This window comes from Oryzias melastigma, linkage group LG2, assembly GCF_002922805.2.
Source record: "Oryzias melastigma strain HK-1 linkage group LG2, ASM292280v2, whole genome shotgun sequence".
NCBI classification, from domain to species: domain Eukaryota; kingdom Metazoa; phylum Chordata; class Actinopteri; order Beloniformes; family Adrianichthyidae; genus Oryzias; species Oryzias melastigma.
In genome coordinates this window covers 2,040,585-2,068,089 of record NC_050513.1, presented here as the reverse complement: position 1 = coordinate 2,068,089, position 27,505 = coordinate 2,040,585, and the positions used below count along the sequence as shown (strand labels likewise).

Here is a 27,505-nt window from a genome sequence, read left to right as displayed (position 1 = left end):
AGGACACTTTCTGATACGAGGCAAAAAGGAGAGGTTCTCAAGCACCCCTAACACCCTATGTGTGCACGTGCCTGGTTCCCATGGAGATGAAGTCAGAGCTGGGTTTGTTTTGAAGCTGCTGCAAGTGGGTAGAGATGGATGTCCGTCATTTAATAAAAATAAAGTATAACATCTACGATTTCTATCAACTAAAGAACTAAATAAACAGCTAAATTATGTTGATGAGAGTAAATAAAACATCAGAAATATTAAAATCAAATAATTACTGGAGCTATGTAGGACTATTAAGTCGCTTTTATTCTGAATCTCTATGGATTAGCACAGCTAACTACCCCCTCACCCCATCTGAGGAGTTAGCCCTGACCCTTAACAAAGGTTGACCAATGGTCAATGGTGCACCTGTCATGACACAACAGACTCGATGATCTTTAAATTTCCAACTGGAAACTTTTAATTGCTGTCATGAAAGAATTTATGAAAGAATTAAACAGCAGACATTGTTTCATGTGCGAATCATGCAGATTCATTTTATTTTAACTCTTCAGGATCCACGCAGTAATCTTTTTTGTAATAGTCTCACCTGCGTATGCCGCGTATCCTGCTTTCTGGAACACGTCTTAGCTTTAGAACCTGTAGAGAACCAACAAACAGCAGAAAGACTCCACACTTCTGACTGATGTTCACGTCCACTTTATTCTTCACAGGAAAGATTGAGACAGAACACTGAACTAAAAAGAACAGAGAAACACTTCTAATCTCTACTAGAAAACAGGAATCACATGATAAAATGATTTTCGTTAATGATGTTGATCGACGTCAGACGTCATTTCTGGGTGAGCGTTAACCAGTAGTCGTAGCTTCTGTTGCTCCTGTTATTTAATTGCCCGATTTGCTAATATCCAACTTTGTTGGAAACATCTCATAGTGCCTAACCAACCAATCAGAACACTTCGCTTACAAAATACAGGACTGCTTGTGGTTTCTAGAATTTCTAGATGTACAGTTTGAAGGCCGAGCTTTCAGCCACCAAGCTGCTTTAGAACAAGCTCTCAGCTCATGTAAGAGAGGCCAGCACAGTTTCCACATTCAGAGAATATTTCACTCAGTGCTCCTCTATCTCACCTACTGTGATGAAGCTTGGAGGAATACTTAGGATTTTCCTTACAACCGTTATAAATATTTCTCCACAGAGCTAAGCAGAAGGAAGACGATTTCCTAAACCGAGCCAAGTCGGCCTATTCCCCCTGCTGTGGCCAAGATTAATATTATATTAATATTGTTATGCTAATACTATGGATTTCCTATTACTGTAATTATTATTACCATCCACTATTTAAACCGTCTGTCTTATATTTCCATCTACCCCACTATTTTTTAGCATTTATTTTTCATTTAGTTCTCCATGCCTCTGTTTGGTGCAGTGCGATTCATTTGTTGTTCCTCTTTCCGAGAGATTCCAGATTCAATGTGGCTCGTCTGTGGACCTCGCCTTTGCTCTTCTCGCACCACCAGTTCCATCTGGATGAAGCCCATCTGCTAGACTGTTCAAACATGTAGTTGTAGAGTTGAGAAGCTAATTCTTCTTTAACAGTCCTGGTGCATCTCCCATCTGTCCAGGGAGAGGATCCCTCCTTCATTTTTTTAGGAGTTTTTCCTTACCGAGAAAGAGGGTCTTAGAGCAAGGATGACCAGTTTTGTTTAGCAATCAGCTACTGTTTATATTTTATGACTGATTTTATGTTTTTGGGCAATTACCAAATTAAAGCCCATTGAAACAACTGTGTTGTGTATTAGGACTGAATAGATCAAATTGAATTGAATAAGCACAAGACATCAGTCTGTTTCTTTATCCGCCTCTTTCTTTTTACATTTTTGGAAAAATCTTCTTCTTCTAAAAAGAAAAAACCCAATAAAATAAAAATACTTAATCCATCAAAATTTAAACAGCAATCACTACTTTTTAATCAAAAATAATAATGAAATGTTCACTGATCACATAAAAAAGTGTTTAATTTTAACACTTTTTTAGACAACATACACACCCAAGCATATACTGCAATCATAGTTAAAATATTCAAGATATAAAGACATACCTCAAACCTTTATTTGTACAGGTACATCTAAAATAATTAATTTTGTGAATTTTAGCTTTTTTTGTCAATCAATTCAAACAATGAAATTAATTTGAATGTAATTGTTTTACAAAGAGTAATATAAATGATCTTTTACTTTTTGGATTTTGATAATTGTGGCTGTAGATGATGAAAAGCTAGAAAATAGCATCTTAGAAAATGTAAATATATAAGAATAATTTAAAAAGATGTTTTCACCACACATGCAACAGCAAAATGCTAATTTCTACTCATTGAATACTCACTTGTGCCTATTACAATTTAAATTATTGCATCCAAGCTTCATGGTATTAGGCCATCAGTCTGTGGCTCTATGTACATGTATGAGAGCTCAAGTTGCTTTGATAGCTGACTTCGGGTCATCTTTATTGTTGGGTCTGGTGTCTCTTCCTCCTAAAACAGTTCATAGCTTTAAATGTAAGTATTTTTGACAGTGTGAAAAGGTGCAAAGTCATGCTGTAAAATAACATCAGAATCTACAACGCTTAAAATATTTTAATCTAAATGAAATAGTTATGTGTACAATTATTTTTTTTATGCTCTTGTGCCAGTCTTAACTTTGTGTTTTGCAATCTCTCTCCTTTCTCATGTAAAGTGTTCCTAAGTTTGGATTTTACACTATATACATTTTACATTGCTTGATAAGTAAAAAGGCTTCGCTCATGTATGGGTTCTCATGTGGTTTTTGAGAGTAGCCATTTGACTAAAACTTTTATAACATGTTTCACAAGTAAAAGGCCTCTCTCCTGTATGAGTTCTCATGTGTTTTTTGAGAGTAGAGTTTTGACTGAAAGCTGAATCACATAATTCACAGGAAAAGGGCTTCTCTCCTGTGTGAGTTCTCATGTGAATTTTAAGATTAGATGTGTGACTAAAACTCAAATTACATTCTTTACAAGAGAAAGGCTTCTCTCCTGTGTGAATTCTCATGTGCCTTTTGAGATTAGATATTTGACAAAAACTTGCCTCGCATTCGTTACAAGAAAAAGGCTTTTCTCCTGTGTGAGTTCTCATGTGGGTTTTGAGCTCAGACATTACACTAAATCTTGCATCACATTCAGTACAAGAAAAAGGCTTCTCACCTGTGTGAATTCTCATGTGTTTTTTGAAATTAGATACATGACTAAAACTTGAATCACATTCTTTACAAGAATAAGGTCTCTCTCCTGTGTGAGTTCTCATGTGTGTTCTGAGATAAGACATTTGACCAAATCTTGCATCACATACTTCACAAGTAAAAGGCTTCTCACCTGTGTGGATTCTCTGGTGAAATGTGAAGTGACACCAGTAAGAAAAAACTTTACCACATTCCTTACAGACATAAGGTCTTTTTTCAGACTCTGTTCCGATGTGGACAGAACTATTGTGTGCAATTGTTGTTCTTTTACCAGACTTCAGAGAGGAAAGTCTATTTTTCTTTGGAGATTGTTTGTGCTTTCTACCCATACATGCCTCTTTTGAATTTTTACCAACATCAGAGTCACACTGACTTTCTAACATGTGAGAGCCCCTCACGTTTTGGACATGGCCTCTGTTTTTTCTCTGCCTCTGATCTCTATTCTGTGGGTCTGTCTCTTCATCTGTAGTGGATGTTGATTCTTCATGTTGGCTTCCTTCTTCGTCCTGACAATTGGTAAAATAAAAGCTCTGCGGATTGTTGAGATCTGCTACATTGTACTCATGTTCCTCATAAGTAGAAATCTCCATCAAAGTTTCAGTCTCCTGCTTCAAAGCAAGCTGCTCTTCATCCGGACTGATGCAGAGTTCTTCTTGCTCTTCTTTAATCTGTGGAGGTTCTTGTTCCTCCTGCTCCTCTTTAATGTGTGGCAGTACCTCTTGCTCCTCTTTAATTTGTGAAAGTCCTCGATCTTCCAGCTCCTCTTTAATCTGTGGAAGTTCTTGCTCTTTTTGTCGCTCTTCAATAAGCCAAAGTTCTGGTTCCTGCAGTTCCTTCTTAACCTGTAGAGGTTCTGGTTCCTCCTGTACCACTCTGGAGTTCCTTTGCTGGCTGCAGAGATCCTCCTCTTCAGTCTTAGGGAGGACTGCAGGGACATAGACACAATAACAAGTCTCTATCTTTTCAAAGGACTCTGAGTCTTGTGAACACCAATATAAATCAGAAGCATCTCAAGCAGAATTTTATTTAAGTAACTCCTTGTTTTTTATTCAAAATTACAACAGTAACTAGGGTCAGTCTTAAGTGAGTCAACCATCTAATAAAATAAAGTAATTAAATGTTTTTTTTCCCATTTATAACAGCTGCATATTTATAGAGGACCGAAAGAGACACATTGAAATATATATATATATATATACATACAATTAAATTGTTAAATAAATGTGTCATTAATTATTTGAAATTGTCATTAAATAAATAAAGTTGGAAACCAATAAATAAATGTTGACATATATGTGGCATTTAAACATTAAAATAGCCATTAAAAAGTACATTTACTGGTAAATATTTCATAACATATTTAATTATTTCATGGTTCAATGTGGGCTGGAAGACAAAAATTGAAATAAATAAATATATCAATAAATTAGTAAATAAATGTGTTATTAATTATTTAAAATTGGCATTAAAGAAATACATAATTCATTAATGGCGCCAAATATATTTAATTAAAATTCAATTTGAAATAATTTAAGAAACATTTACTTATTTCATGATTTAATAAAAGATTTCATGGTCTGGGTAGTAGGCACATCATTTCATTTAATCTGTCTGTGGACGGGAATAACTCAGATTATTGAGATAATGTTAAAGTTGGGCTTCTATCTCATGAAACTCAGGAGTTTATTAAAGTTTTTAAGGTTTTGTCTGGAACCTGACAAACAAACAGGCTGGAAACATTGTTTTGGTGAACCGCAGAACTTAAGTGAAGGTCACTTGGTTAAAGCTCCTTATCATTCCACATCCACAGGAACTCCACAGCGTCACCGTTTTCTCACGGAGGTTCAGTGCTTGTCAGGCCTGGGAGTGGAAGTTGCCAATCACCCCTGGTGGCAGCGTGTGTTTTTTTGGCAGGACTGGGCCAAGTCGAGGTCCTCCCAAGCCCCACATCCTGATCCGCTTCCTCGCGCTGCATGCTCCCACTGTAAGGGGAGGAGCTTGCTGCCGCGAGGCAGCGATGAAGATCAGCCTTTATGCCCGGCCGATCAACTCTGTCTGCACTCTGAGTGTTGGACCTTGACAACCAGAGAACAAATCCCGCTCCCGGGCCGGACAAGCACCGAACCTCAGTGAGGAAGCAGGCAGGTTCAGTAAAGTTAGAAAGATATCCATAGATTCTGACTTCCAGACTCAATAGTTCTTCTGATAAACATTCAAATGTGACAGCGAGTATCTCAATCATTTTGCGTTATCACAGAGAGTGAGCTATAAATGCATTTCAAAAGAAAAAGGATAGTTTGTTTGCCAATTCAATGAGAAGTGTTACTTTGAACTGCAGATGGAGAGACAGCAGCGAGACGGCTGCTAAGAGACCGTCTACAAAGTGCAAGCTTCCAGAAAAGGCCCTTCTGTAAAAAACAATAATCTCTCAAAGACGAAAACATACCTGCATTTGTATGAGCTAGTAAAAAAAACTTGTCACCATATTCATGCTACAATAAATATTTTGGGAAAATGTCGTTCTTTACTTTATTATTTAAAAAAAATTTCAATAGAGACATGAAACATAATAAAGATGCTCAATAGCTCTAACGATATTAAACCTACAAGCACCAAACTTTCTAATTTATGCTTTCTATGCTATAATCTTTGCTGTCCTACTACGACAAAAATTATAGCTGAAATATACTTTATCCATTATGGGTTTTGTTTTTAATTTTTTATGCTCAATCACATTTAACTATGTGGTTTGCTGTGTGGAGCAAGGACATTGACATAATTTCCGTAAATCGGATTAATAAAGTATATCTATCTATCTATCTATCTAATTTTAGGACATTTTTAATAATATGGATCATATTTAGTTAAAGAAAATGCTCAATAGCTCAGAAGATATTAAGGCTACAGTCACCAAACCTTCTGTGCTGATTAATGATGACCCTGTTGTCCTACTATAACAAAGATTATAGAAGAAAGTCACTTTCTTTATTTCATGGAGTGTTTCGGGACTTTTAAACTTCATCACCCAGGCGACCCAGCTATGGTTGATCAGATCCCAGCTTGTGTCCAGGTAGCGCTATCCACCCAAGGTTCCCTCCTCCTAATCCACAGCCACCTTGAGGCTACTTCTGCTGCCTCTGTGACCACCTTGCTGGCCCCAGTGATTCCCAGCATGCTGTATGCCCTACAAAGCGACTGGCCTATGAATCCCCTGCATCCCACCTCAATAGGCTCGCACCTCCAACCATTGTTCTGACACTCCTCTACTAGGTCAGCATACTTTGCCCTTTTTCTATCATTTGCCTCATTGATCCAGTATCCCAGGGGACGGTCAACTCCAGGAGAACGACCTGCTTAGATGCTTCTGAGATGAGCAGCATATCTGGCCTCAAGGTTGTACTGGCAATGGTTTCTGGAAATGTCAGTTGCTTTCCTCTGTCAACTTTGAACTCCCTGTCTTGAGCTGTTGTTAGCAGGCCTGAGTGGGTGGCCCTGGCAGCTAGTGGTGGCTTCTCCCCAGTCTGGATAAAGGCAATAATGTTCTTCGCTGGGTGGAGGTGCTTAATGCCACTGCTTATAGTGTTGGCTATTGCCTTTAGCAGTTGGTCATGGCGCCAGCGGTAGCGTCCCTTGGCTAGAGCTTTTCAACAGCAGCTGAGGATGTGCTCCAGGGTCCCCCTCTTTAGACACAGGTTACAGGCCGCTGACTCCACCCTTACCCAACAGAACAAGTTAGAGGGGCTTGGTAGGACGTCGTAAACCGCCTGTATCAGGAAATGGTATGGCTCAGACTTCCACAACTCCGCCCATGATACTTTGTGTTCCACTGAATGTTCCCACCTTGTCCAAGCTCCCTGCTGAGGTATCCTGACCAACCTGCTGGCTCGGTCCTTTTTCTGTACTCCTGTCCTTCCCCTGCGAATCCTTTCCGTGGCATGCCCTGCCATAACCCACCCCTACCCTTCCATGGGTCACTGTGCCTTGTGCCAGAGCCTTGACTCAGCCTCATTCACACTTTGATCCCTGCTTGGGAGACCTTCGGGTCCTCTGAATCTCTGTATTGGACTATCTCCCTAGTAGGGCTGCCACGATTAGTTGATTAGTCGCAACTACGTCAACTAAGAAAATGGTTGACAACTTATTTTCGCAGCGTTTTTTGTTTGTTTTTTTCCTTGTTTTTATCTCAAAACTACGGTGCGTTCTTTCTAACGCTGGGTCTGTTTTTCTCTTTGACACACGTGAAATATTTGTTAAATGAGGTCCATTTGTTAAAGCACATCTTTGAACTCAAGATATTACTATACATAAAAACCTGAGGATGCCCATATAAACAAAGAATTTTGAGACATTGCATAGTAAAAGAGTGGAAATGCATATTTTGAAAAAAAGAAAAAAATCAGGGGATATTAGAATGTACAACAGTACTTTCATTCTTTCACTACCTACATCCACTGCACATGCACAGATTGAAACTACATCATATTGTTCAGTTTGGTGGAGAACCCATAAATCTGTGTTAATTCTTTAATGTTGTGGTTACTAGGGGTGTGCCAAAATATCGATATTGCGATATATCGCGATATTTAGTCCTGCGATCGATTCTCGATGGGTTCTCACCAAGTATCGATATTATATTTTCATTTAAAGAGGCGTCTGAGTCGCGCGCCAGAACTATGGGCGCACGCTGCGTCGGACTTTTAATAGCGATGCACGCTCTCATTCGGGAGAAGCACCGGTGAGATACAGGCTCTGTAGCGCGTGTGTGAAGCATGCCTACCTGTCAGCATTTATCCTCCATCTTTTGGAGATCCACCCGGTAAGAAGTGACTTTGTCTGAGCGCTAGAATGTCAGCGATCTCTTACTTTCTGTTTGCTGTGGGAACTGAGCGCGTGCTACGCAGTTGTCTGTGTATGCTTCAAGGAGCGTCGGAATTTTCGCTTTCATGCACTTCAATGTTTAACCTGCTGCTGTACGGTGTAACTTTGATAAATTTATAATGTGACGTTTTCAAACAATGTAATTACTTGTTGCTAATGTTAATTTTAAAGTAATTCTTAAATAAAAAAGCAGGATTTGATGTATGAACTTAAATTTAAATGTAATTAAACTAAAGTACATGAATTCACTGTAAAATTAGGGAGAATGCTAATTAATTGAAGCACTTAAAATTATATTTATTGCCATTATTATGTGTGTTTTAAGGATTTTACCTATTGACTGCTGACTGACCAAATGGAAAAATGATAAAAATTGGAAAAATAATCTCAAGTAACAGTCTGAGTAAATCAGCCTTTATTTTTGGATGCTCAGCCCTTTTCAAGTGAGAGAAAAGTGCACAAAAAATTAGGTCAATTTTGAGAGAGGCTGTAAAACATTATATTCATCATCCTTTGGTGTGACGTTCTTTTGGAGGTAGATAGCTGTCACTACTTGACTTATTTAATATTTGTTCTGTTTACAACAATTCTGCACTAAGTAGTGTCACTGCTGATCATGTTTACTATTGTTAACATTGAATCTGACAGATAATTCATATTCAGTTGTTGTCAATGTTTGTCAAAGACATAGTATTACTGATTTCAGCAATTTTGCACAAAAGTGTCTATAATTTGTTGCACAAAATAAGAAAAATTGTTTAGTATGATTGTGTTTAAGGTAAAAAAAAAAGATAAATGGGGATATATTTCCCCCCAAAAACATGTTCTATATAATGGTAGTTATTAGAGAGGATTTTTACCAATTATCGCAGTATCGCGATATTATCGATATCGTGAGCCATGTATCGCGTATCGTATCGTATCGTGAGGTACCCAGTGATTCCCAGCCCTAGTGGTTACTATGGTGTTTGTTGCTGTTTTGTGACTTTAAGTTACATTTAATTGTAGCTTAATACTTAGACTTAGACTTGGCTTTATTTAATGCAGCTAATGCTACACTTGTCAACTTAGCTCTGGACTTTAGGCGAGGTATTTCACTTCTGGGACTCGTAGTTTTTCTGTATCGACACACAGCCTCTCTGTCTGTGCTGTGAACGTTTCAAAATCTGTTCTTCGGCGCGGAATGTGAATGAAGCCTTGGAGAAGCAGTTAATTTCCAGTGTAAACTCCTTATCCCTGCTATCCTCGGAGCGTTGGATTTGAAGAGCGCGGATTATGAAACGTTTACTATACAGACAGAAAGGTACTGTAGACACGGATCTGCTGCAGATCCTCTGGTTTATCTCCAAAGAGTGCATTAATGAAAGTGACACACGATACATTTAAATCCGGAAAACTGCCGCGGCAGAGCTTGCTGTGTTAGCACCAATGTTAGCTTAGCTTAGCTAGACGAAGCTCTCTGTTCAGCATGATCAAACTCAGTCTCAACATGCTTCATCTTCAGGTGATCATTTATCGCCATAGTGATCTCATGGAACACAAGTTCTGTCTTGCAGAAATTACATTTGACACTTTTTCTTCTTTTATTTTTCTTATGTTTCTCACACATTCCAGATCCGCGTTAGCATGTTATTGAGCCAACCCACAACTTCCTGTGACATAACTGCCACTGACTGGCTTAGCACCACTGCACATGTGTAACAAAGACAGTGGCAGACCCGGCATTAGAAAGCAAACACCATAGTTTTGAGATCAAAACAAGGAAAAAACAAACAAAAAAAAAAGTTACGCTTCGACGACCAAATTAGTTGTTGAGTATTTTAAAAGTCGATTAGTAATTGATTGTTCAAATAACTGTGGCAGCCCTAGTTCTATGGCAGCACTACGGTGATGAATGAAGAGGAAACACATTGTGATTGAGTATGATCACGCTGAAGAGAGAGCTTTGTCTAGCTAAGCTAAGCTAACATTGGCCCAAATAGGGAGCAAGCTCTGCCGCAGCAGTTTCACTGGATTAAAGGGATCGCGTTGGCTGTCATTAGCGGTCTGGGATGGATTTAAGCCAGAAGATCTGGGGCAGATCCGTGTCCACAATGCCACTGTCTGCGCAGTGAACGTTTCAAAATCTGTGTTCTCCGAACCAAACGCCACAAGGGCAGAACAGAACATGAATTTATGCTCAAAATGAACCGCACAGCCAAGGCTTCATTAATATTCTGCACCGTGCTCACAATGTTCGCTTCAAAGAGCGCGGATTTTAAAACGTAGACAGAGAGCCTGTGTGTCGGTACAGATCTGCAGTGAAGTTATGAATCGGTGTGAAACTATTTATGAGTCCTAGAAGTGAACTAGTGTACTAGAGTTATGTTGACAAGTTTAGCATTCCATTAGCTACATTAAGCATACAATAAATGTAAGTCAAAAAACAGCAACAATCAGTAAAATAACCACAACATTAAGAGGTAGCACAGATTTATGACGTAATTTTGGTCTGTGCATGTGCAGTACGTGTAGGTATGTATGCCAGGTAGGTAATGCCAGAAACAAATGAAGCAGAAAAGCTGCATGATTCATTAAAGGCTTAATAAACTACTGTCTTTATTTTTAGTTAGCATATAGCTTAAACACTTCAAGTTTAAAGCTAATGATGGTTAAAATTTGTCTTGCAGCTAGTCAACGTGTAACCCGATTAATCAACTAATTGAAAAAATGAATCGGAGATTAGTCAACTATTAAAATAATTGTTTGCAGCAGCCCTCCTCCTTAGCATTGCTCACTTTGAACCCCTCACTCAAACTACTACTAGGGCGTTTTAACTTGTTCTTCTGACCGTATAGGGCAATGCTGCTCAGACTTGAAGGCCCAATCCGAATACTCCCCTTCTCCCTCTCCCTTAGCCCTCCCCCTTGATTTGGAGTGGCAGTTGAAGTCGTGTCCGTAATTACTATTTTTTAAGTTTCACACTCCAAACAGAGGGGCTCAAAGTCCGCTATCGCGAGAGTATCCGCGTCGCGCTAAGAAGCTCTTTTCTTCACTTTGGTGCACTCTGAACCGCAGAAGTTTACATTTAAATGTAAGTACTGGTAATTACTTTTGTTGTAGTGTGACCTTTTTAAAGTTATAAAACCGCGTTTGTTATGTTAGTTCAAGTGCTGGAAGCTTTGCGCTAACGCTAGCGGACCGGTTATGTTGATGATGTCATTGAACGAAAGTCTAGTCCGAAATATTAGACACTATTTTTTCATCACCCTCCATTTGGAGCAAGCACAGAGGGATAAACGAAGGGGGAGGGCGAGATTGAAACCTTGTATATCACAAGGGGCCATTGAATCCGCAGGAGGATTCCATGCTGGTAAATCCAAGCTTTGAACTTGCCAGGTAGCCCAGACTTATCCACTGCAGCTAGCCAGGCTTCCAGCTCCAGTTTGTACTTGCTGTCACATTTGAATATTTATCAGAGGAGGTGTTGAGCCCAGAAGTCATTCATTAAATTATGAAAAAAATAAGGGTTTCTTGAATAATTTATAGGGCTGGGTTGGTAAAATTGATTAATCGATTTGAATCAATTTAAGCTTAATAGATGAATTGATTAATAAAAATATAAATCGATTTAGCACATAAAACTAAAGTTTGCTAGCTTGATGCTAAAGTTTTAATGGAATTTCTTTTAGGACGGCTAGTGCTAACGCTTCATTGACCTACATTGCTGACTAAATGAACATCTTTATAAACTAAAATGCATTAATTTTCCAAACTTTTTTTAAGGACATATATATTTTAAGAGTAACAGTGGTTTAATACATCATATTTTCCTCATACTGTCTTCTTCTTCCGGAAGAAGGTGTAATGCTATAGCGCAATCGCCACCTAGTGTCCAAACTGAAACGTCCTCCAGGAGAAGCAGAACAATGTTTACAATATTAATGATCTGAACATTTTTGTTAAAACTTCTCCTTTGGAGAATCCATACAACACTGTATAATATTAACAATCTCATTATTTCACTAAGACATCTAACAGTATGTGAACTGTATTAGATTAATATAAATATATTAAAATCTTATAGTAGATTATTAATTAGAGCTGTCAGGCGATTAAAATCTTTAATCGCGATTAATCGCATTTTGTCCCGAGTTAACTCGCGATTAATCGCAAATTTACATGTGGCCCTTTTTTAAGGAAAAAAAATGTGTGGTTTGTGGAATTTAGTAGTTCTACATGAATTATGAAAACAAGAATGACAAAATTAATAGTTTTCATCAGAAATATTTTATTTTGTAACATTGTATTGAGATAAACTTTCTTAACAATAAAAGGCTGTAACATAAAATGCCTAACAAAAGCCCAAGTGCAAGTGAAGGGCATTTTAAATTCAAAACTTCAATCAACGTTCAGTAAAATAAAATAAAAAACATCAAAAAAAAAATTTCCATAACACTTTCATGTTCATTTTTTGTCAGGACCAAATCTTTTCCTCCTCTGCTGAACTACAGTAATAAATGAAATAGAGATTTATCATTTCAAATTAACTTTTGTTTTTTAAAACATTAAAGACTGAGAAAAGCGGGATACTCTGTGGATAGTTTGACAGTCTGTTACTGCCGCCGCGTTCTCTGGCTGCAGCTCGATGCAGCGACGTGTCCAGCGGAGCTCACGCCATGAATATGCCGGCAGACAGACCGCTATGCTGGGGCTGGATCACGCTTAAACCTCCAGAACATTTAAAACGTCCCCCGGTGCGCTTGCTGTTCGGAACGTCGGGGGTCCGCAGCTCTCGGGACGCGGCGCCGGACGCGAGCCGGTACCACCAGACGTGGTACTGGACGCGAACCGGAGCCGGGTTAGGGTGCAGGAGCTATCCAGGTCCTAGCGCCGGCCGGTTTTAGCTCGCAGCTCAGTGGTTGGAGACCCGCCCGTGATCGAGTGAGAGCAGCCGGTGAGTTAAAGGGGGGACGCCCGCGCGCGGAGTTGAAAGGCACGTATGAGAAAGTCCGCGATTAATGCGTCAAAAAAATTGTCGGCGTCAAGCACATGTCGGATTAATGAGTTTTTAACGCGACAAATCTGACAGCCCTATTGTTAATATATTTTTAAACAAATGTGTATACATATAAAAACTCAAAATTGAATTGAAAATGAAAAGAATAAAAAAATTATCAATATCTAATAATTAAAAAAATTAATTAATTAAATATTGACACAATAACACTTCTATTTATTTGAGGCCATTTTAAATAATTAAGTACACATTTATTGAATAATTTCAAACTAAATTTATTTATTTCCATTTGGCTCTTTTAGCCAATCCTGGACCATGAAATAATTACATATGTCGTGAAATATGTAAAGTTGCTTTTTAATGGCTATTTTAATGTTTTATGCCATATGTACTTAAACGTGTGTTTATTGATTTCACATTTTGTTTATTCAACACCCATTCTAAATAATTAATGTGCATTTTGAATAACTATAGACACATTTAATAATTTAACGCTGTATATATTTATTTTAATTTGTCTCTTCTGGTCCTCCATACATTTCCCATTGCTTACTGACATGTCCAATATGGCGTCGCCCTTTACGTATGATAACAGGCTAGCATGTCATCTCTCCCATTAGCTTTCAGCTCATCACAACCCCGACGAAACAAAAACGGCGATCAATAAATGAGCTATTGAGCCGAACAGTTCTGATCCAAATATCAGCCCGGACGACGAAAACGTTGACGGTTCTCTTTGTCTGCAAGTGGATGTAGTAAACATACCGATGACGTTGAGCTGAAGCTGTTCTTTCATGAAATCCAGCAGTCTGTCCTGACGACGGAGCTCCTGCTCGTTCTGGACGACGTTTCCTTCATCAGAAGGAATCTGTTCGCTGTCAGAATCTTCCTGAGGTTCTGAAGACATGGTTCCTGCAGCTGTAGACGATGTTCAGCTCCAACAAACACCAAAGTCCTCTGAACAGCAGCAGCTCCGATCATCTGCTAGTCTCACAATCACAGCCACGTTGTCTTTACGTTCAACACGTATTCACTCATTTACGACACTTTAGTTAAAGAGGATTGTTCGGAACCGAACCACGTATCGGTACATCACCTCACAAACCACAAAACATCCTACCAGAACACCACCGTCAACCCAAGACGAGCTAATGCTGTTAACGTTGCTAGCACTTTGTTTTGTTTACTTCCGGGTCACGGCAGGAACGTCAAAAGAAAAAGCGCTGCAAATTAAAATCAACAATTTAATTAAAAAAAAAATAACGTTGATGAAAAAAAATCTTGAACCCAAACAACACGGTTTTTCAATGTAAAAATGACTTTAAAACCCAAAGGTGTGTATGGGTAATATATATATATATTTAATTTAATTTAATTAAATTAATAAAATACTTAATATAATTTACACTAGCAAGACTTAAAACTATAGCAGCTTAGCACTAACTGCACACACAACTCTTTAAAAGGTACGCACAAATCACCTGATACACACACAAAGCCACATCAACGCACAAATCTGATGTGAAACTCTTCACATGTGTAAATGATGCATTTAAATGCTGCTAGAATTCTGGGTCATCAGAGTTAAGCTGCTTTGAACTTAGATTGTGAATATTATCTAGTAAACTTGACATTTTCTCACTTTCTTAAACAAATATGCCCTGACAGTTTTTCCCTCCAGAGAAAGTCCACACATGCACAAGGAGAACATGCACAGAAAGGACCCAGCTGGGATTCAAACAAGTGACTTTATACTGTGAGGCAAGAGTGCTAACCACTACACCAGCATGCAGCCCAAGTTACTTTAGTTTAAATAATGTTTGCTTGCAACTTTCCTGGAGAAAAAAACATTTTACTTCCTAATTTCATTGATAGCATGTTCCTAAAGATCTGACCCCCTAACAGCTCAACACAAATGCAGATCTTTCTCCTCCTTGCAGCTCTTGATGTGGAGGGGCGGAGCCTGAAGAGGAAGCATCTTTTTGCAGGTGGTGCTGCAGTTTCGGGCGTGTTTTCAAACTCTTCTGCTGTTCATGGAGTCGTGTCTTTGTTCTTGGAAAGGAGAAACGTGCAGAGAAGTTTTCTCATTTCCACTCCCTCCTTTCAGCTGGTGCCCACTGTTCCCCTTTGAATCAAGAGGGAGGAGCTCTCATCTGTTCCACCAACCCCCATCCGGAAAGACATCAGCACCATCTAAACATTACATAGCTCGTTTATAATACACTTTTAATGAGAATGAACCAAATACATGAATATTAGAACAGCTTTAACAGGATGAGGGAGAAAGACAGAGATTAAAGTCTGCCTGTGAGAATGAGAGAGCAGAGATCCTGTGGGACTTCCAGAAACAGGCTGACAGGATGGTGATAGTGGTGGATAAAGAACAGAGGAAAGACGTGATAGTGGATGATAACATCAAGAAGAAGGAACATGAGAGAGCCTTTTGAAATGCAAACATTGTCTTCATCCCAGATGTTCCATCAACTCACCGCTCTGACAGAAATGCATCAGTTCTTTCTTTGACTTCTTCCTCTGGATTTTCTGAGCAGCTTTATGTCCTTGAATTCCAACCAGCTCCAGTTTCAAACCGGCTCTGAATACAGGAAGCAAATCCCTCTGGACTTTGGACATGAAGAATTTAGTCTGACCAAGAAGTAGATCATAAAGTTAATTCATCTTTTATGCAGTCAACAGATGATCATTTGATTGGTAATCATTGACTTATTTCAAAGTTCTCCTGTTTTTTCTTGCTTCAAACATCACATGACGAATGGAAGTTTGAGAGAACTCAGATGTTTATGTCATTTTGGAATAGATTTTAAATCTTGATGTCTATTTTTTCAGTTAGTTTTTGCAATAATTTCTTCTAAAACCCAGTTTGAGCACAATTTATTTTGCTCTGACCCAAAACTGCTCAAGCAGGATTCACGAAGCGTCACGGAAGTCAGATGTTTGAGAGTCTCTATCAGGGTTTGTGTTTGTGAAAAAGACCGGAATGGAAACATTTCTGCTTCTGGAGTCTTCTGTTTGATGAAGATCTAACAGACAAACCAGCTGCATTTACGGGTTCATTCTTTGGTCCAAAGTCTGTTTCTATGGTGAAGGATTTTATTGTCACAGAAGCTTATTCTATATATACATTTTTTTTAAAGTTTTTCATACAAATTGCTTATTCTATGAATACATTTTTTTTAAGTTTTTCATACAAATTTCATTTTATGCATCTTTATACATTCTTAAATTACTTTTTAAAATGTACTTGTCTTTCAGTTACTTTTTGCTCTCCAATTACTGTTTTTACCCTTTTAATGGTTTACTCACAAATTGTTTATGGCCTGAAGAATGAAGAGACAAGACTGCCTCAAAAGTTGATCAAAGCCCCCGTTTTGGTAAACATTTAGGCTAGCTCCCTCATTTTTTAACCGAATTTAGCAAATCCTGGCTCAAATTCAAGCTTGAAAAATGATTAATCTTGTGGTTTATTTAAACATTATCTCCAAAGGTTAATCTGTAAATACTGCAAGAACTGCGCCTTCTACTTATATAGGTAAGGCATTGCTGTCAGATAACAGCATCTTCTCTGATTTTTGATTTTGCCTTGTGAGGTTTTCCACTGCTAACCTCTGGGTGTTCGTTGATGAAAACTCAATTGGAATTTAGTTAATTTAATAAAAGTTGGATCAGAATTGTACAGAGATTTCTGGGTCTCAAGCAAAAAAAAAAGACTCATAAAATACAGTTCACTTGTATACCTCGCAGACGGGCCTAATCTGGCTCCAAGGTAATGTTTGTCAGGACAAGAACCCCCCAAAAAGCCTTAACACCTTATTGGTCAGTGTCCTCACCCCTGTTGCTGCAGACAAGGTATTCATGGCTTTGCTTTTTAGTGGAAGACTATTGGTGAAGTCCTGTGAGTCTGACCTAACTGGTTTTAACTGTTTTACAGCTCCATGTGGATTGATGTAACAATGGATTCCTCCATGTGATTTATTGATGTGGCACTGGATTAATAGCAAAGTATAAAAGGGAACTGTACTATAAAAGTATTCCAAAAAACCTTCATGTAGCCTAATCTATCAATATAAAAAGTCTTCTATATAGTCTCTTTAGAGTCTATAAACTCGTCAGCCTATATGCTAATGTTGGTGGAAAGATGCTGCAGAATTGGCCTCATTTTGCCAGAGGTGAGACATTTTCTATGGGCAACATAATGTTACTATTTACCAATAAAATGTTATTTTTCTCTCTGAACTTGTTTAACGTATTCTGACAATCAGCATATATATCGCTTTCTTTTGCCGACGCAGTTGAGAGGTGTTTCAGTGGCATGTTGTCATATTACCATGACAACGCAGCACACATCACATTAAACAGTCTGCCTTTTTTGGGAAAAACGATCTATACCAAAAAAAACCACAAGAAAAATTACACAAAAAATAGTTTATATTTATTTATTTCATAAATGACCATGGTATAAGCGAGATAATCCCCTTTGAAATGTGTATTATAAGAAATAAATGCAGGAATCCACATCATGCTTTAGCATCTTTTATACTTCTATGGTTGGGGTGAATACTCATTTCTGATTGGCTGCTGGGTGTGGATTAAAAAGTGATAAACCACAGTGATAATACACACCTAAAAAGACGTTCCGGTCACACAGACCAAACGTTCTGTATCACTTTACCACTACAGCTGGGGTCTGTGTCGGTTTAGGGCTCTGTACCATGTTACAATGTCACCGTGACAACTAGCCGCATCATGTATCATATAGTCTGCTTTTTGTGAAAAAAGGAGCTAAACCAAAGAAATAGCAAGAATGAAATACTAAATTTTGATTAAATATTTATTTCTTTTTTAAATGACCATGGTACAGTATAAGCGGGATAATACCCTCCGAACCGTCCTCCGCTGGTTCAGGCATTCGGAGGGTATTATCTCTTACATATCCAAGCCGTATTCATGACTTTTTACCTGGCTCAAGTGTGTCCATGCCAGAGCTGGGTATGTTGGAGAATATGCAGGAATGCAGCACTCATGACATTGGAGCTGAAGATAAGATATTCCCTATGGGCAACATCTCACCCACCTACTCAGTCCAGTTCTCCATATACAGTCAATGGATTACTATCTCTCTTCTTTTAGCTTACAGCCCCTCACAACCCCAAGCTAACATTAGCGGTGAAACTAAAATGGCAGCAATATTGGAGCTATGAAGCCGTACAGACATGTTTCAGCTCAAACTCACACAAAGACTTAAAATTAATTTCTGCTTCAAAAAATACAAAAGCTTAGAAAACGATCAACATCTGTGCATCCTTAAAACTAGTTAGATAATTTACCTTTTTTATTTATTTATTTTTATTTTCTTTATTTTTTTCTTTATCTGTGAATTTTTGATTTGGTTATTCTTTATATACAGTTTCTTAAATATTATATTATAATGTATACAATATTCTTGTTTTCAACAATTAAGAATTTTAAAAGTTAAGAATAACCTTGACTTTTATTTAGAATTATTTTATGTTCTTGTATTGTATTTTTATAATGTTATATTTTTGTATTGTATTCTTTGAATTTTCAAGAAAAACGATCATAACAGTTGTCCCTGCACTCTGCTGCCCTCCTCTGGTGAAAAATAAAACAGCTTTTTGTTTTGATTAGAATTCTAGACTGATCTGCTTATTTGTTGCACATCCTGCCTCTATATGGAATCCTAAAGATCAGCTGATCCAGCCTCTGGACAGAATGTGATAACTGCTTTCAGGGATCACAAATAGTTGTTTAACTAAGAGATATTTCAAGTATTAAAAATACAAAGCAAATCAGTACAATATAAACACTTAAAGATCGAATCATTTGAAAGAATTTCTGACACAAATACAACTTTTTTTTTTTCTTTTATTGAATTTAGTTTATACGCCTTCAGGGCTTAGAAAGTCTGTGGAACGCAGCTGCTTGTTGACTGATAACTGGTGCTTTTGGGTGATTTCTGGAGAGCACAGAGAGGAGGAGGAGGAGGAGGAGGAGGAGGAGGAGGAGAGAAACTCAAGGGGAGGAGCCCGGCTCTGGTATTGAAGAACCAGGAGAGAGATAGCTGAGTTTGACTGAGCAGACGGAGACGTGAGAGTTGCTCCTGATTTCTTCTGCTGACATGGTGAGTCTTGGTGAAAACTTTTTCTCTTGTCTTCTGAATCTGCAGAATAGCAAAGCTCTACTTGATCTCTATCTGTAACTCTAGCAGAGGAGAAAACAGCTGCAGGGGATCATGGGAAGTTTGATTTGTTGTCAATAAAGTTTTCTGACTGGAACTGCTGCAGTTCTCGATCTCCTGTTTATGAGCGGGAGAATCCTCTGGCTGGTGTTGACTGCTGTTTCCTCAGTGTGCTGTTTAAAGGCTGTGCAGGGATTATTATGGTCTGGATCTGAAGCATCATCCTTCTCTGTAGAATCAGCTGCACACTATAAGCCTAAGCAGACGTGTAGAGAAAACAATTCTGCAGAAAAAATGGATGTGCTGAAGCAAAATCTGTTTCCAATTCAGACTCAAAATCTTAAAAAAAAATAATAATAATAAATAACATTGTTACATTGTCTTTGTAAAAGAAACCAAGTCTTTGTATCAGCTTCAACAGACAATTTTAGTGAAGTTCCACCAGAGCAGAAACATTTGAAAATCTTTGACTTCATCTTCCTCAGAAATTACCTGTAACTTTTAGTAGAAAACACCTTTAAAGGAGTTTGTTTGATAAGTTTAGACCCCAGAGCTTGAAAAACTGTCTTCTTCACGAAGCTGCTGTTGGAGACGCGTTGACTGCAAACTCCTGCTGCATGTAGAAACTCGCATAGGGTGGAGCTCTGCTGAAGAATCTTGGTTGAAACATGCCTGAGGAGAAAGAGATGGAGAGACTATTTCTTCAGTGATGAGTCTGCTCATGTGTGAGGAAAGCAGGAGAGAAAAGAGCATTAAAGAAGGAGACGGTCTAATTTAAAGGGGAGAATCAGGCTGAAAACTATAGTCCGTGTAGTTGTTTTTATAAGTTCACATACTGTGGAAGAAATTATGATTTCTTGGCCATTTGTTTAAAAGAATATGAATGATAACACAACAACTTTTTTTCGACTCATAGTTAGTGGTTGGATGAAACTGTCCAAAAAAATCTGTTAACCCTTTATATATCATAATGACAACAGGAACTTACCAAATGAGCCTCTCCGAGTATCTGTAAAAATATTTTTTTGGGTGATTAAATATTTATGATCATTCTTCAGGGCCCAACTGAAAGTCATATTCCTATTTATGAATGTGTTTTTCTCTTTAACACAGAGGATATTTTATGTGCCAAGTTTCTGTCTATTTTAACTTTTCTGTTGGTAAATGTCTCTTTTACAATTTTTCCTGTATCAGTAACTTTACTTTCTTGAATCTTCAGTGTCTGAGAGAGTTGATCAGCGAGCGACTCGCTGTTGCTGCGGAAGAAATCTTCAGATACTGTGAAGGAACCATCGTCCAGTACGAGCAGGAGCTCTGTCGCCTTCACAGACTGCTAGAAATCAGGAAACCACAGCTTCAGCTCAATGTTATAGGTATGTTCACTTTGTCAAAGGAGAAAAGCCCTTCACAGATAAATATGTTCACTTTGACAACAGAGAGAACCCCTTATCGATAGATATGTTCAGTGGCTTTTTCAGCCACTGATATTCTTGTTTTTTTCTTCTTTCAGTGAATTATCTAAATGTTAGCAGCAGAGGCTGTTATTATCTCATCACTGTTGCTTCTTTTAGCCTCTGATATATTTTGGTTTTTCCACCTGTGTTCTATGGACCCTCAATAAATAGGCTGGATAATACAACAACAGTAATAATAATAAAATAAAATTAAGTGAAACAAACTCACTTCCTGGATTTAGATAATGAAATAAGTATAATCCTCCAAGTGGATAATTTCTTCATGGTTAATTTTCAGGAGGCAACAAATTATTAACCTCCAGCTGGTGCAATGAACTGCTTCTCATTTCGTAAACAATCATGTTGAAAAACATATTCTGTGGTCATGGAAAAGATGTTTCTATTTGAGAAGGGTCAAATCACTGACCTGCATCAAGCAGAGAATGTCTAAGGCCTCGAGGGCTGAATTCCTGCATGTGTCCCAACATTCTTTGCTCTGGCATGTTCTGACTGGCTGGACACACCTGAATCAGGTAATCAGTCATGCAGACACACCAGCTCTCAAGGTCTGGCGCTGCCCATCCCTGATCTAAGGAGATTGCAGAAACGACTAACACTGGGTTAATAACTGTCCAATGCTTCTTTTTTTTAGTGGAAGGATAGCAAATAGGATTCATCGTCTTCAGTGATGAAATGTTAGGAAGCAGCAATTTTGTGATGCTTTTATGGTTTTATTCTGTTGTGTTTATCCACTATGCCTTACATGTTGGATGAGGCTGTGGTTTTTAGCTTCTACTTTGAAGGTTATGCATCAAGTTCAAGAAAAATCTACATTAGATTTTTAACCTCCTATGGAAAATCTAGTGTACAAATAAAGTTTGAGCCCCTGAAGATATTTTACGGAGGATGAAGACTAAAAAACTGTTTTCTGATATGTGAAAACTTGTGAAAGAGGAATTTAAAGAGACTATATAATACAAAATCAACTTTTTTGAGCTTTTAGGTGTACTGTAAGGTTTATTCCTCACTATGAACAATCCCCAAAGCAGTATTTTAATGTGTTGACGTATTTCTGAGCGTTCCTCTAAAAACCTGCACTCTGAGCGCTGGCTCACCCATCCAAATGATCAAAGTCAGGTGTACTAATCACTTGGCCTGGTCACAGGTGTATAAATTAAGCACTCAGGAATGGAGACAGTTTTTTTCTTTTTTAGACATTTGTGAAAGACTGGGCTGTTTTTTTTTAATTATTATTATTATTATTATTTAACCCAGTTCTATTCAAGTATGAACATTAATTTATTAATGATCAAGAAAACTAATAATCCTCACATTATAAATTAATTATATAAAGTTGAATTTAGAAGAAAATAAACATATGTGTTTGTAGATTTGATGAATTATTATAGCACCCTGTTAATAAATTTTTATTCAGTATGGCCTGAAAGACCTTCTCTTTTCTTTTCTCTTCTTTTCTTTCATACATAATTGTAACTCCACCAGAGTTGAATAGAGTTGTGGGTGTCTTTAAACAGTTAGAAATATGTCTTTAAAAAAATAGTAAAAATTCCCACTTTTGTTTGTGTCACTGCAGACCTCCCCCAACATTATCTGGGAAACCAGGAGAAAAACTCAGCTGGCAAGCAGGAGGAGCAAGAAGAACCAGATCCTCCACAGATGAAAGAGGAGCAAGAAGAACCAGAACCTTCATGGATGAGAGAGGAGCAAGTAGAGCTCTCCATCAATCAGGATGAAGAGCAGCTTGAACTGAAGCAGGAGACTGATACTTTGATAGAGATTTCTAGTTACGAGGAAAACGAGAACAGTGAAGCAGATCTAAACAGTCAGCAGATCTTTAATGTGAATGAGAATCAGGATGAAGAAGGAAACAAACATGAAGAATCAACATCAACTACAGATGAAGAGACAGACCCACAGAACAGAGATCAGTGGAAGAGAACAGACAGAAGTCATGTCCAAAGTGTGGAGAGCTCTCACATGTCAGAAAGTCAGTGGGACATTGACTCTGAGGAAAATTCCTACATGAAAACTGTTTTAATGAATACACGTGAAACAAAAAGGGAAGTGAAGAAGTACTCTTGTCAAGAGTGTGGAAGAAGTTGTACAACTGCTAAAGGTTTGAAGCATCACCTGCGAATCCACACAGGAGAAAAGCCTTTCTCTTGTAAAGAATGCAGCAAGAGTTTCAGACAGCGGTCTAATCTCACATGTCATATGTTAACTCATACAGGAGAAAAGCCTTTTTCCTGTGAGGAATGCAAAAAAAACTTTAGGAAAAGTTCTCATCTGAAACGTCACATGTTAACACATATGGGAGAAAAAAAGGGAGAAAAGCCTTTTTCTTTTACAGAATGCAACAAAAGTTTTGACAAAAGTTCTACTCTCACAAATCGCATTCTAAAACATACAGAAGAAAAGCTTTTTGTATGTAAAGAATGCAGCAGAAGTTTCAGAAAAAATTCTCATCTCACACGCCACATGTTAACACATACAGGAGAAAAGCCCTTTTCTTGCATTGAATGCAGCAAAAGTTTCAGGCAAATTTATCATCTTAAATATCACATGTTAACTCACACAAAACAGAAACTGCTTTCTTCATCTAGCGTTGCAAACAGTCCTTCATCTCCTGCAATTACAAGCAATGAATAATTTCTTGTTATTTAACAATTACAATACAGAGATACAAGTAATTATTAATTGATGATGTCTAAATGAACATCTTTACAGTATATAGTCACTGGCATGACATTTAGAAACTCTTAAGGAACTATTTTTAAAGTAACCATTTGTGGCCCATTTTTTGCTCATTCTTTCTTCTTCTTCTGGAATAAGATGTAATGCCACAGTGTGATCGCCACCTAGTGGCCAAACTGAAACGCCCTCCAGGAGAGGCAGAACAATTGTTGGAGCTTCTCTGTTTGAGAATCCATGTAACACCGTATTGTATTAACAATCTCATTATAATTTTACTAATAGGTTTTACAGTATATGAAGTGTATCAAATTAATATGAATATCCTAAAAACATATATAGATTATTAATGTATTTCTTAACAAATTTGTCTAAATGTGTAAACCATGTACACTCAAAATTGAATTGAATCGGCCTGAATTGAGAGTAAAGAATTGGAAAAAAAATCGGAATTGTATCGATTCTGGAAATTATTGGCTAAATCCAGCCCTATTCCATTCATGTGTTCACTCATTTAACCATGATCTCAATGGGGTCATTGTATGCAGTCGTTATTGCACACAATGTAAGACAGTTTTAAAACTATCAAAAGACCACACCACCATTTTGTGAAATGACGCCTGCTGGTTGTTTCAGAACTGCATCTTAGTGTCAAAAGGGTTCAAAACTGGAAACTGTAAAATTCCTGCAGTCTGTTTGGATCTAATAAATGCTTTTCTTCTTTAATCAACACTGTGTTTGTCCTTCCTCTTCTTCCTGTTAAAGCTGTTCTAATATTCATGTGTTTGGTTCGTTCTGATTAGAAATGTGTAAAAAAAAAAAGAACTTTGTAATTTTAAGTTGGTGTTGACATCTTTCTAGATGGGGGTGGGCAGAACAGACAAGTGCTCCTCCCTCCATCCTGATTCAGAGGGGGGGGCAGCAGCTGAAAGGAAACACTCTTCAATTTGTGTCAACATTCACATTTGATCAAGTGAGAGTTGAGACTTTGGCCCAACAGAATTTGTAGATTTATGAGACCTCTTTGATGGACAGGTGAATGAACCACTGAAGAAAAGATCAAAGGTCATATTGATGATTTCGTCAGTCACTGGAAAATGGAAATCCAGCAGAGTGGTAAACATCCTGAACTTCCTGCAGGACAAAAGTGGATGATTGTGGTTTGTTTGAGTCTCCTGATTTCAGCATCTGCTGCCTCCATCTTCTCACTGTGAGTCTCTGCAGAGTTTTTCTGCAGCTGCTGGTTTGGAGGCAGCAGCATCAGAGTCAGAGAGCCAAAGAAAGTCAATTCTGCTGCTGACGGTGCAGAGAAGGAGTCATGAGGAAGACATAATGCACAGCTCTGATGTTGGTGAACAGATGGCTGAGGTGATCCACCTTCAGAAGTGAGTTTGTGCTGCAGGAGGTCAGAGTAAAAGACGTAGACGTTTCTGTGTAAACATGAACTCAGTCAGAGAGCCTCTGAATGAAGGACTCGATAGATCCAGATTCTTCAGGATCACATCTGTGTGAGAATGTGGAAGTTTGTCTGAACAACTCACTTTGAAGCTCCTTCAGCCTCACATAGCAACAGTGACAAAGACTGAAGCTTCTGTGCTGCCCTCTAGTGGCAGACATGGGGCCAGGGGGGCTCTGCATCAGTCAGGATGAAGAGCAGCTTGATCTGAAGCAGGAGACTGTTTCCTTGTACCTGTGGTGGCAGTGGTGCAGAAGTTGAGCGGTTGGCTCTAGACTGGAAGATTGCGGGCTCGATTCCTGCCTTGGCTGCCCATGTGTCCTTGGGCAAGACACTGAACCCCACATTTTAATTTGATAATGTCCCATTGGTGAACATCCAATTGTAGATTCTCAGCAGTGAGGTGGATGTGTTCTTTAGTCTCACCTACACAGAACAAAGCTTAATTCTATTCACTGTGGCAGATGTTTGAATGTTTCTTTCCATCTTCTTCTTCTCTTATGTCAGCTTCTTTCTTTCTCCAAATGTCTGCAGATGTTTCCCCTTCTTCATCCTTGTCACTGCAGACTTAAGGAACGCTTCTTCCTGAAGATCAAACTGCTCTCATATCAATGAAGGTCGATGTTTTAATGCTGCAGCTGGATGCTGCTCTGACAAACACATGTTCACATCCTCAGCTTTTCATCCACAAATATCTGCTCACATCCATCCATCAAAGCTCCCAACAAAAAAAAAAAGTTTGATTTGTCTGGAGGTGTCAGTTTGAAACTGTAGATGCTCTTAGAAATATGACAATATATGAGCAGATTTTGATACGTACTTTTAATCATTCAAGGAGTTCTCTTCCTGACCTCAGAGTCTGCAGTTTGGACTTTCCAGTTAAGCACATAGATGAAGAACTCCCGAATCCTTCAGGATGTTGAAGCTCAGGTCCAGTTCTGTCAGATTGAATGAGTTGGACTTCAGAACTGAAACCAGAGCTTCATAGCTGATATCTGATTAACTTCAGTTCTTCAACTTGAAAACAGACCGAAAAGAGGTTCTGAACTATGTGTAGTTGGATCAGGTGTGTTCAGGGTGTCCAATTTGACGCTCAGCATCTCTGTATAAAAGTATCTGATAACAGTCAGACTACAAAGTATGTTCTTTGAAAAAGGCAGGGACAGGGGGTGACTTATGAGAGTGGATGTAGAGGCAAACAGATAGTCTACATCCTGTGTAGACGGTGTAAACTAAAGGAAATCAGTGACTGCAGAGTAGTGGTTAGTGAAAGTGTTTCTAGACAGCATAAGTTGGTGGTGTGTATTGTTTCATGTTTAATTGTACTCATCATTATTATCTTCAGGGCAAGTAATTTTACTGTCTTATTGCTTTTCATTTTTTAACACAAATCTTTGTTTACTTAATATATTTCTTAATACATTAATATAGTTTAAGAAAACACAATTGTGATTAAATCTATGTAGTCTTAAAAGGGTTTTGGAGTCAAATCTGAACATTATGTTGTTAGTTACACTGTGATGACGCCATTTTAACTCTCTTAAAGTTTGCTTAAAAAAACATTTTTTCATTCATATTTTATTTTATAACCGTTTAAAAAAATATATTGGAAGCACTTTGAACTATAAATCCAGTTAAGCAGTTTAGACGTTTCCTTTAATCTTTTATCCTGTCTTAGTGTTGTTGTCTTTAATGTTTTTGCTGTTAGGCACTGTGTTTTAGCTGCCTGCTTTGTAAAAATGCTATGTAAATAAAGCTGAGTTGAGTTTAAAATAAAATTTCTGCACGTGACCCGGAAGTACACCTTTCCATAGAAGAACGCCAGAAGACCCGGAAGTAAACAGCTGGAGAGGCGCTAGCGGGCGGGACTACCTCGTGTTCAGAGGAAGGTGGTGTTTTATTCGGATGCTTGTGAAGCTTTTGGACCGAAAGGACGATTCGTGGTTCGTGTCGGAACTCTCAGCATTTGGTCGTAAATGAGTGAATACGTGTTGAACGTAAAGACAACGTGGCTGTGATTGTGAGACTAGCAGATGATCGGAGCTGCTGCTGTTCAGAGGACTTTGGTGTTTGTTGGAGCTGAAGATCTTCTGCAGCTGCAGGAACCATGTCTTCCCTTCAGTCTCTGAGAGAGTTGATCAGCGAGCGACTCGCTGCTGCTGCTGAAGAAATCTTCAGACTCTGTGAAGGAACCATCGTCCAGTACGAGCAGGAGCTCTGTCGTCAGCGCAGACTGCTGGATATCTGCTGGAAACCACAGCTTCAGCTCCACCACATAGGTATGTTCACTGCATCCACCTGCAGACAAACACATCCATCCATCAATAGGTGTGTTTGAGATCCTGCATAGTCGGCGAGACCAAGCTGCTGCTGGAGGGGGCGGAGAAAACGACGCAGAAGTTGGCTTCCGATTCGCGAGAGCATTCCACTGTATTTTTCACAGTCCGACCACCTAAGAATAGGGGTGTGCCAAAATATCGATATTGCGATATATCGCGATATTTAGTCCTGCGATCGATTCTCGATGGGTTCTCACCAAGTAT

At 38.4% G+C, this 27,505-nt stretch overlaps 2 protein-coding genes and 2 long non-coding RNA genes across 4 annotated transcripts in view; 2 read left to right on the top strand and 2 right to left on the bottom strand.

Annotated features, from left to right (window-relative positions):
* Positions 1-674: 674 nt before the first annotated feature.
* On the bottom strand, positions 675-15,717 carry LOC112142237 (zinc finger and SCAN domain-containing protein 2). Its single transcript, XM_024265510.2, has 3 exons — positions 15,616-15,717; positions 13,892-15,319; positions 675-4,174 (listed from the first exon to the last, which is right to left on the bottom strand). Exons 2-3 carry the CDS (start codon positions 14,031-14,033, stop codon positions 2,793-2,795), a joined length of 1,524 nt encoding a protein of 507 aa, XP_024121278.1. The 5' UTR covers positions 14,034-15,319; positions 15,616-15,717; the 3' UTR covers positions 675-2,792.
* Positions 15,718-18,469: 2,752 nt separating this feature from the next.
* On the bottom strand, positions 18,470-21,417 carry LOC112142250. Its single transcript, XR_004949065.1, has 2 exons — positions 21,024-21,417; positions 18,470-20,012 (listed from the first exon to the last, which is right to left on the bottom strand). It is a non-coding gene; the product is annotated as an uncharacterized LOC112142250 (long non-coding RNA).
* On the top strand, positions 19,240-24,236 carry LOC112142241 (zinc finger protein 37-like). The gene is made up of 3 exons (XM_024265514.2): positions 19,240-19,283; positions 20,560-20,713; positions 22,389-24,236. The coding sequence occupies exons 1-3, from the start codon at positions 19,281-19,283 to the stop codon at positions 23,462-23,464; spliced, it is 1,233 nt and encodes a 410-aa protein (XP_024121282.1). The 5' UTR covers positions 19,240-19,280; the 3' UTR covers positions 23,465-24,236.
* Positions 24,237-27,181: 2,945 nt separating this feature from the next.
* LOC112142249 overlaps positions 27,182-27,505 on the top strand; it is a 10,564-nt gene continuing 10,240 nt past the window's right edge. Inside the window, exon 1 of the long non-coding RNA XR_002918556.1 lies at positions 27,182-27,241. This is a non-coding gene — a long non-coding RNA (uncharacterized LOC112142249). The remainder of the gene's footprint in view (positions 27,242-27,505) is intronic.

Coding starts and splice junctions, on each gene's coding strand:
- LOC112142237 (XM_024265510.2), bottom strand. CDS start 14,033: ATGTCTTCAGAACCTCAGGAAGATTCTGACAGCGAACAGATTCCTTCT. Junction 4,175..13,891: donor GCTTCAGCTCAACGTCATCG/GTATGTTTACTA, acceptor ATGTCCCTGCAG/TCCTCCCTAAGACTGAAGAG.
- LOC112142241 (XM_024265514.2), top strand. Junction 20,714..22,388: donor GCTTCAGCTCAATGTTATAG/GTATGTTCACTT, acceptor GTGTCACTGCAG/ACCTCCCCCAACATTATCTG.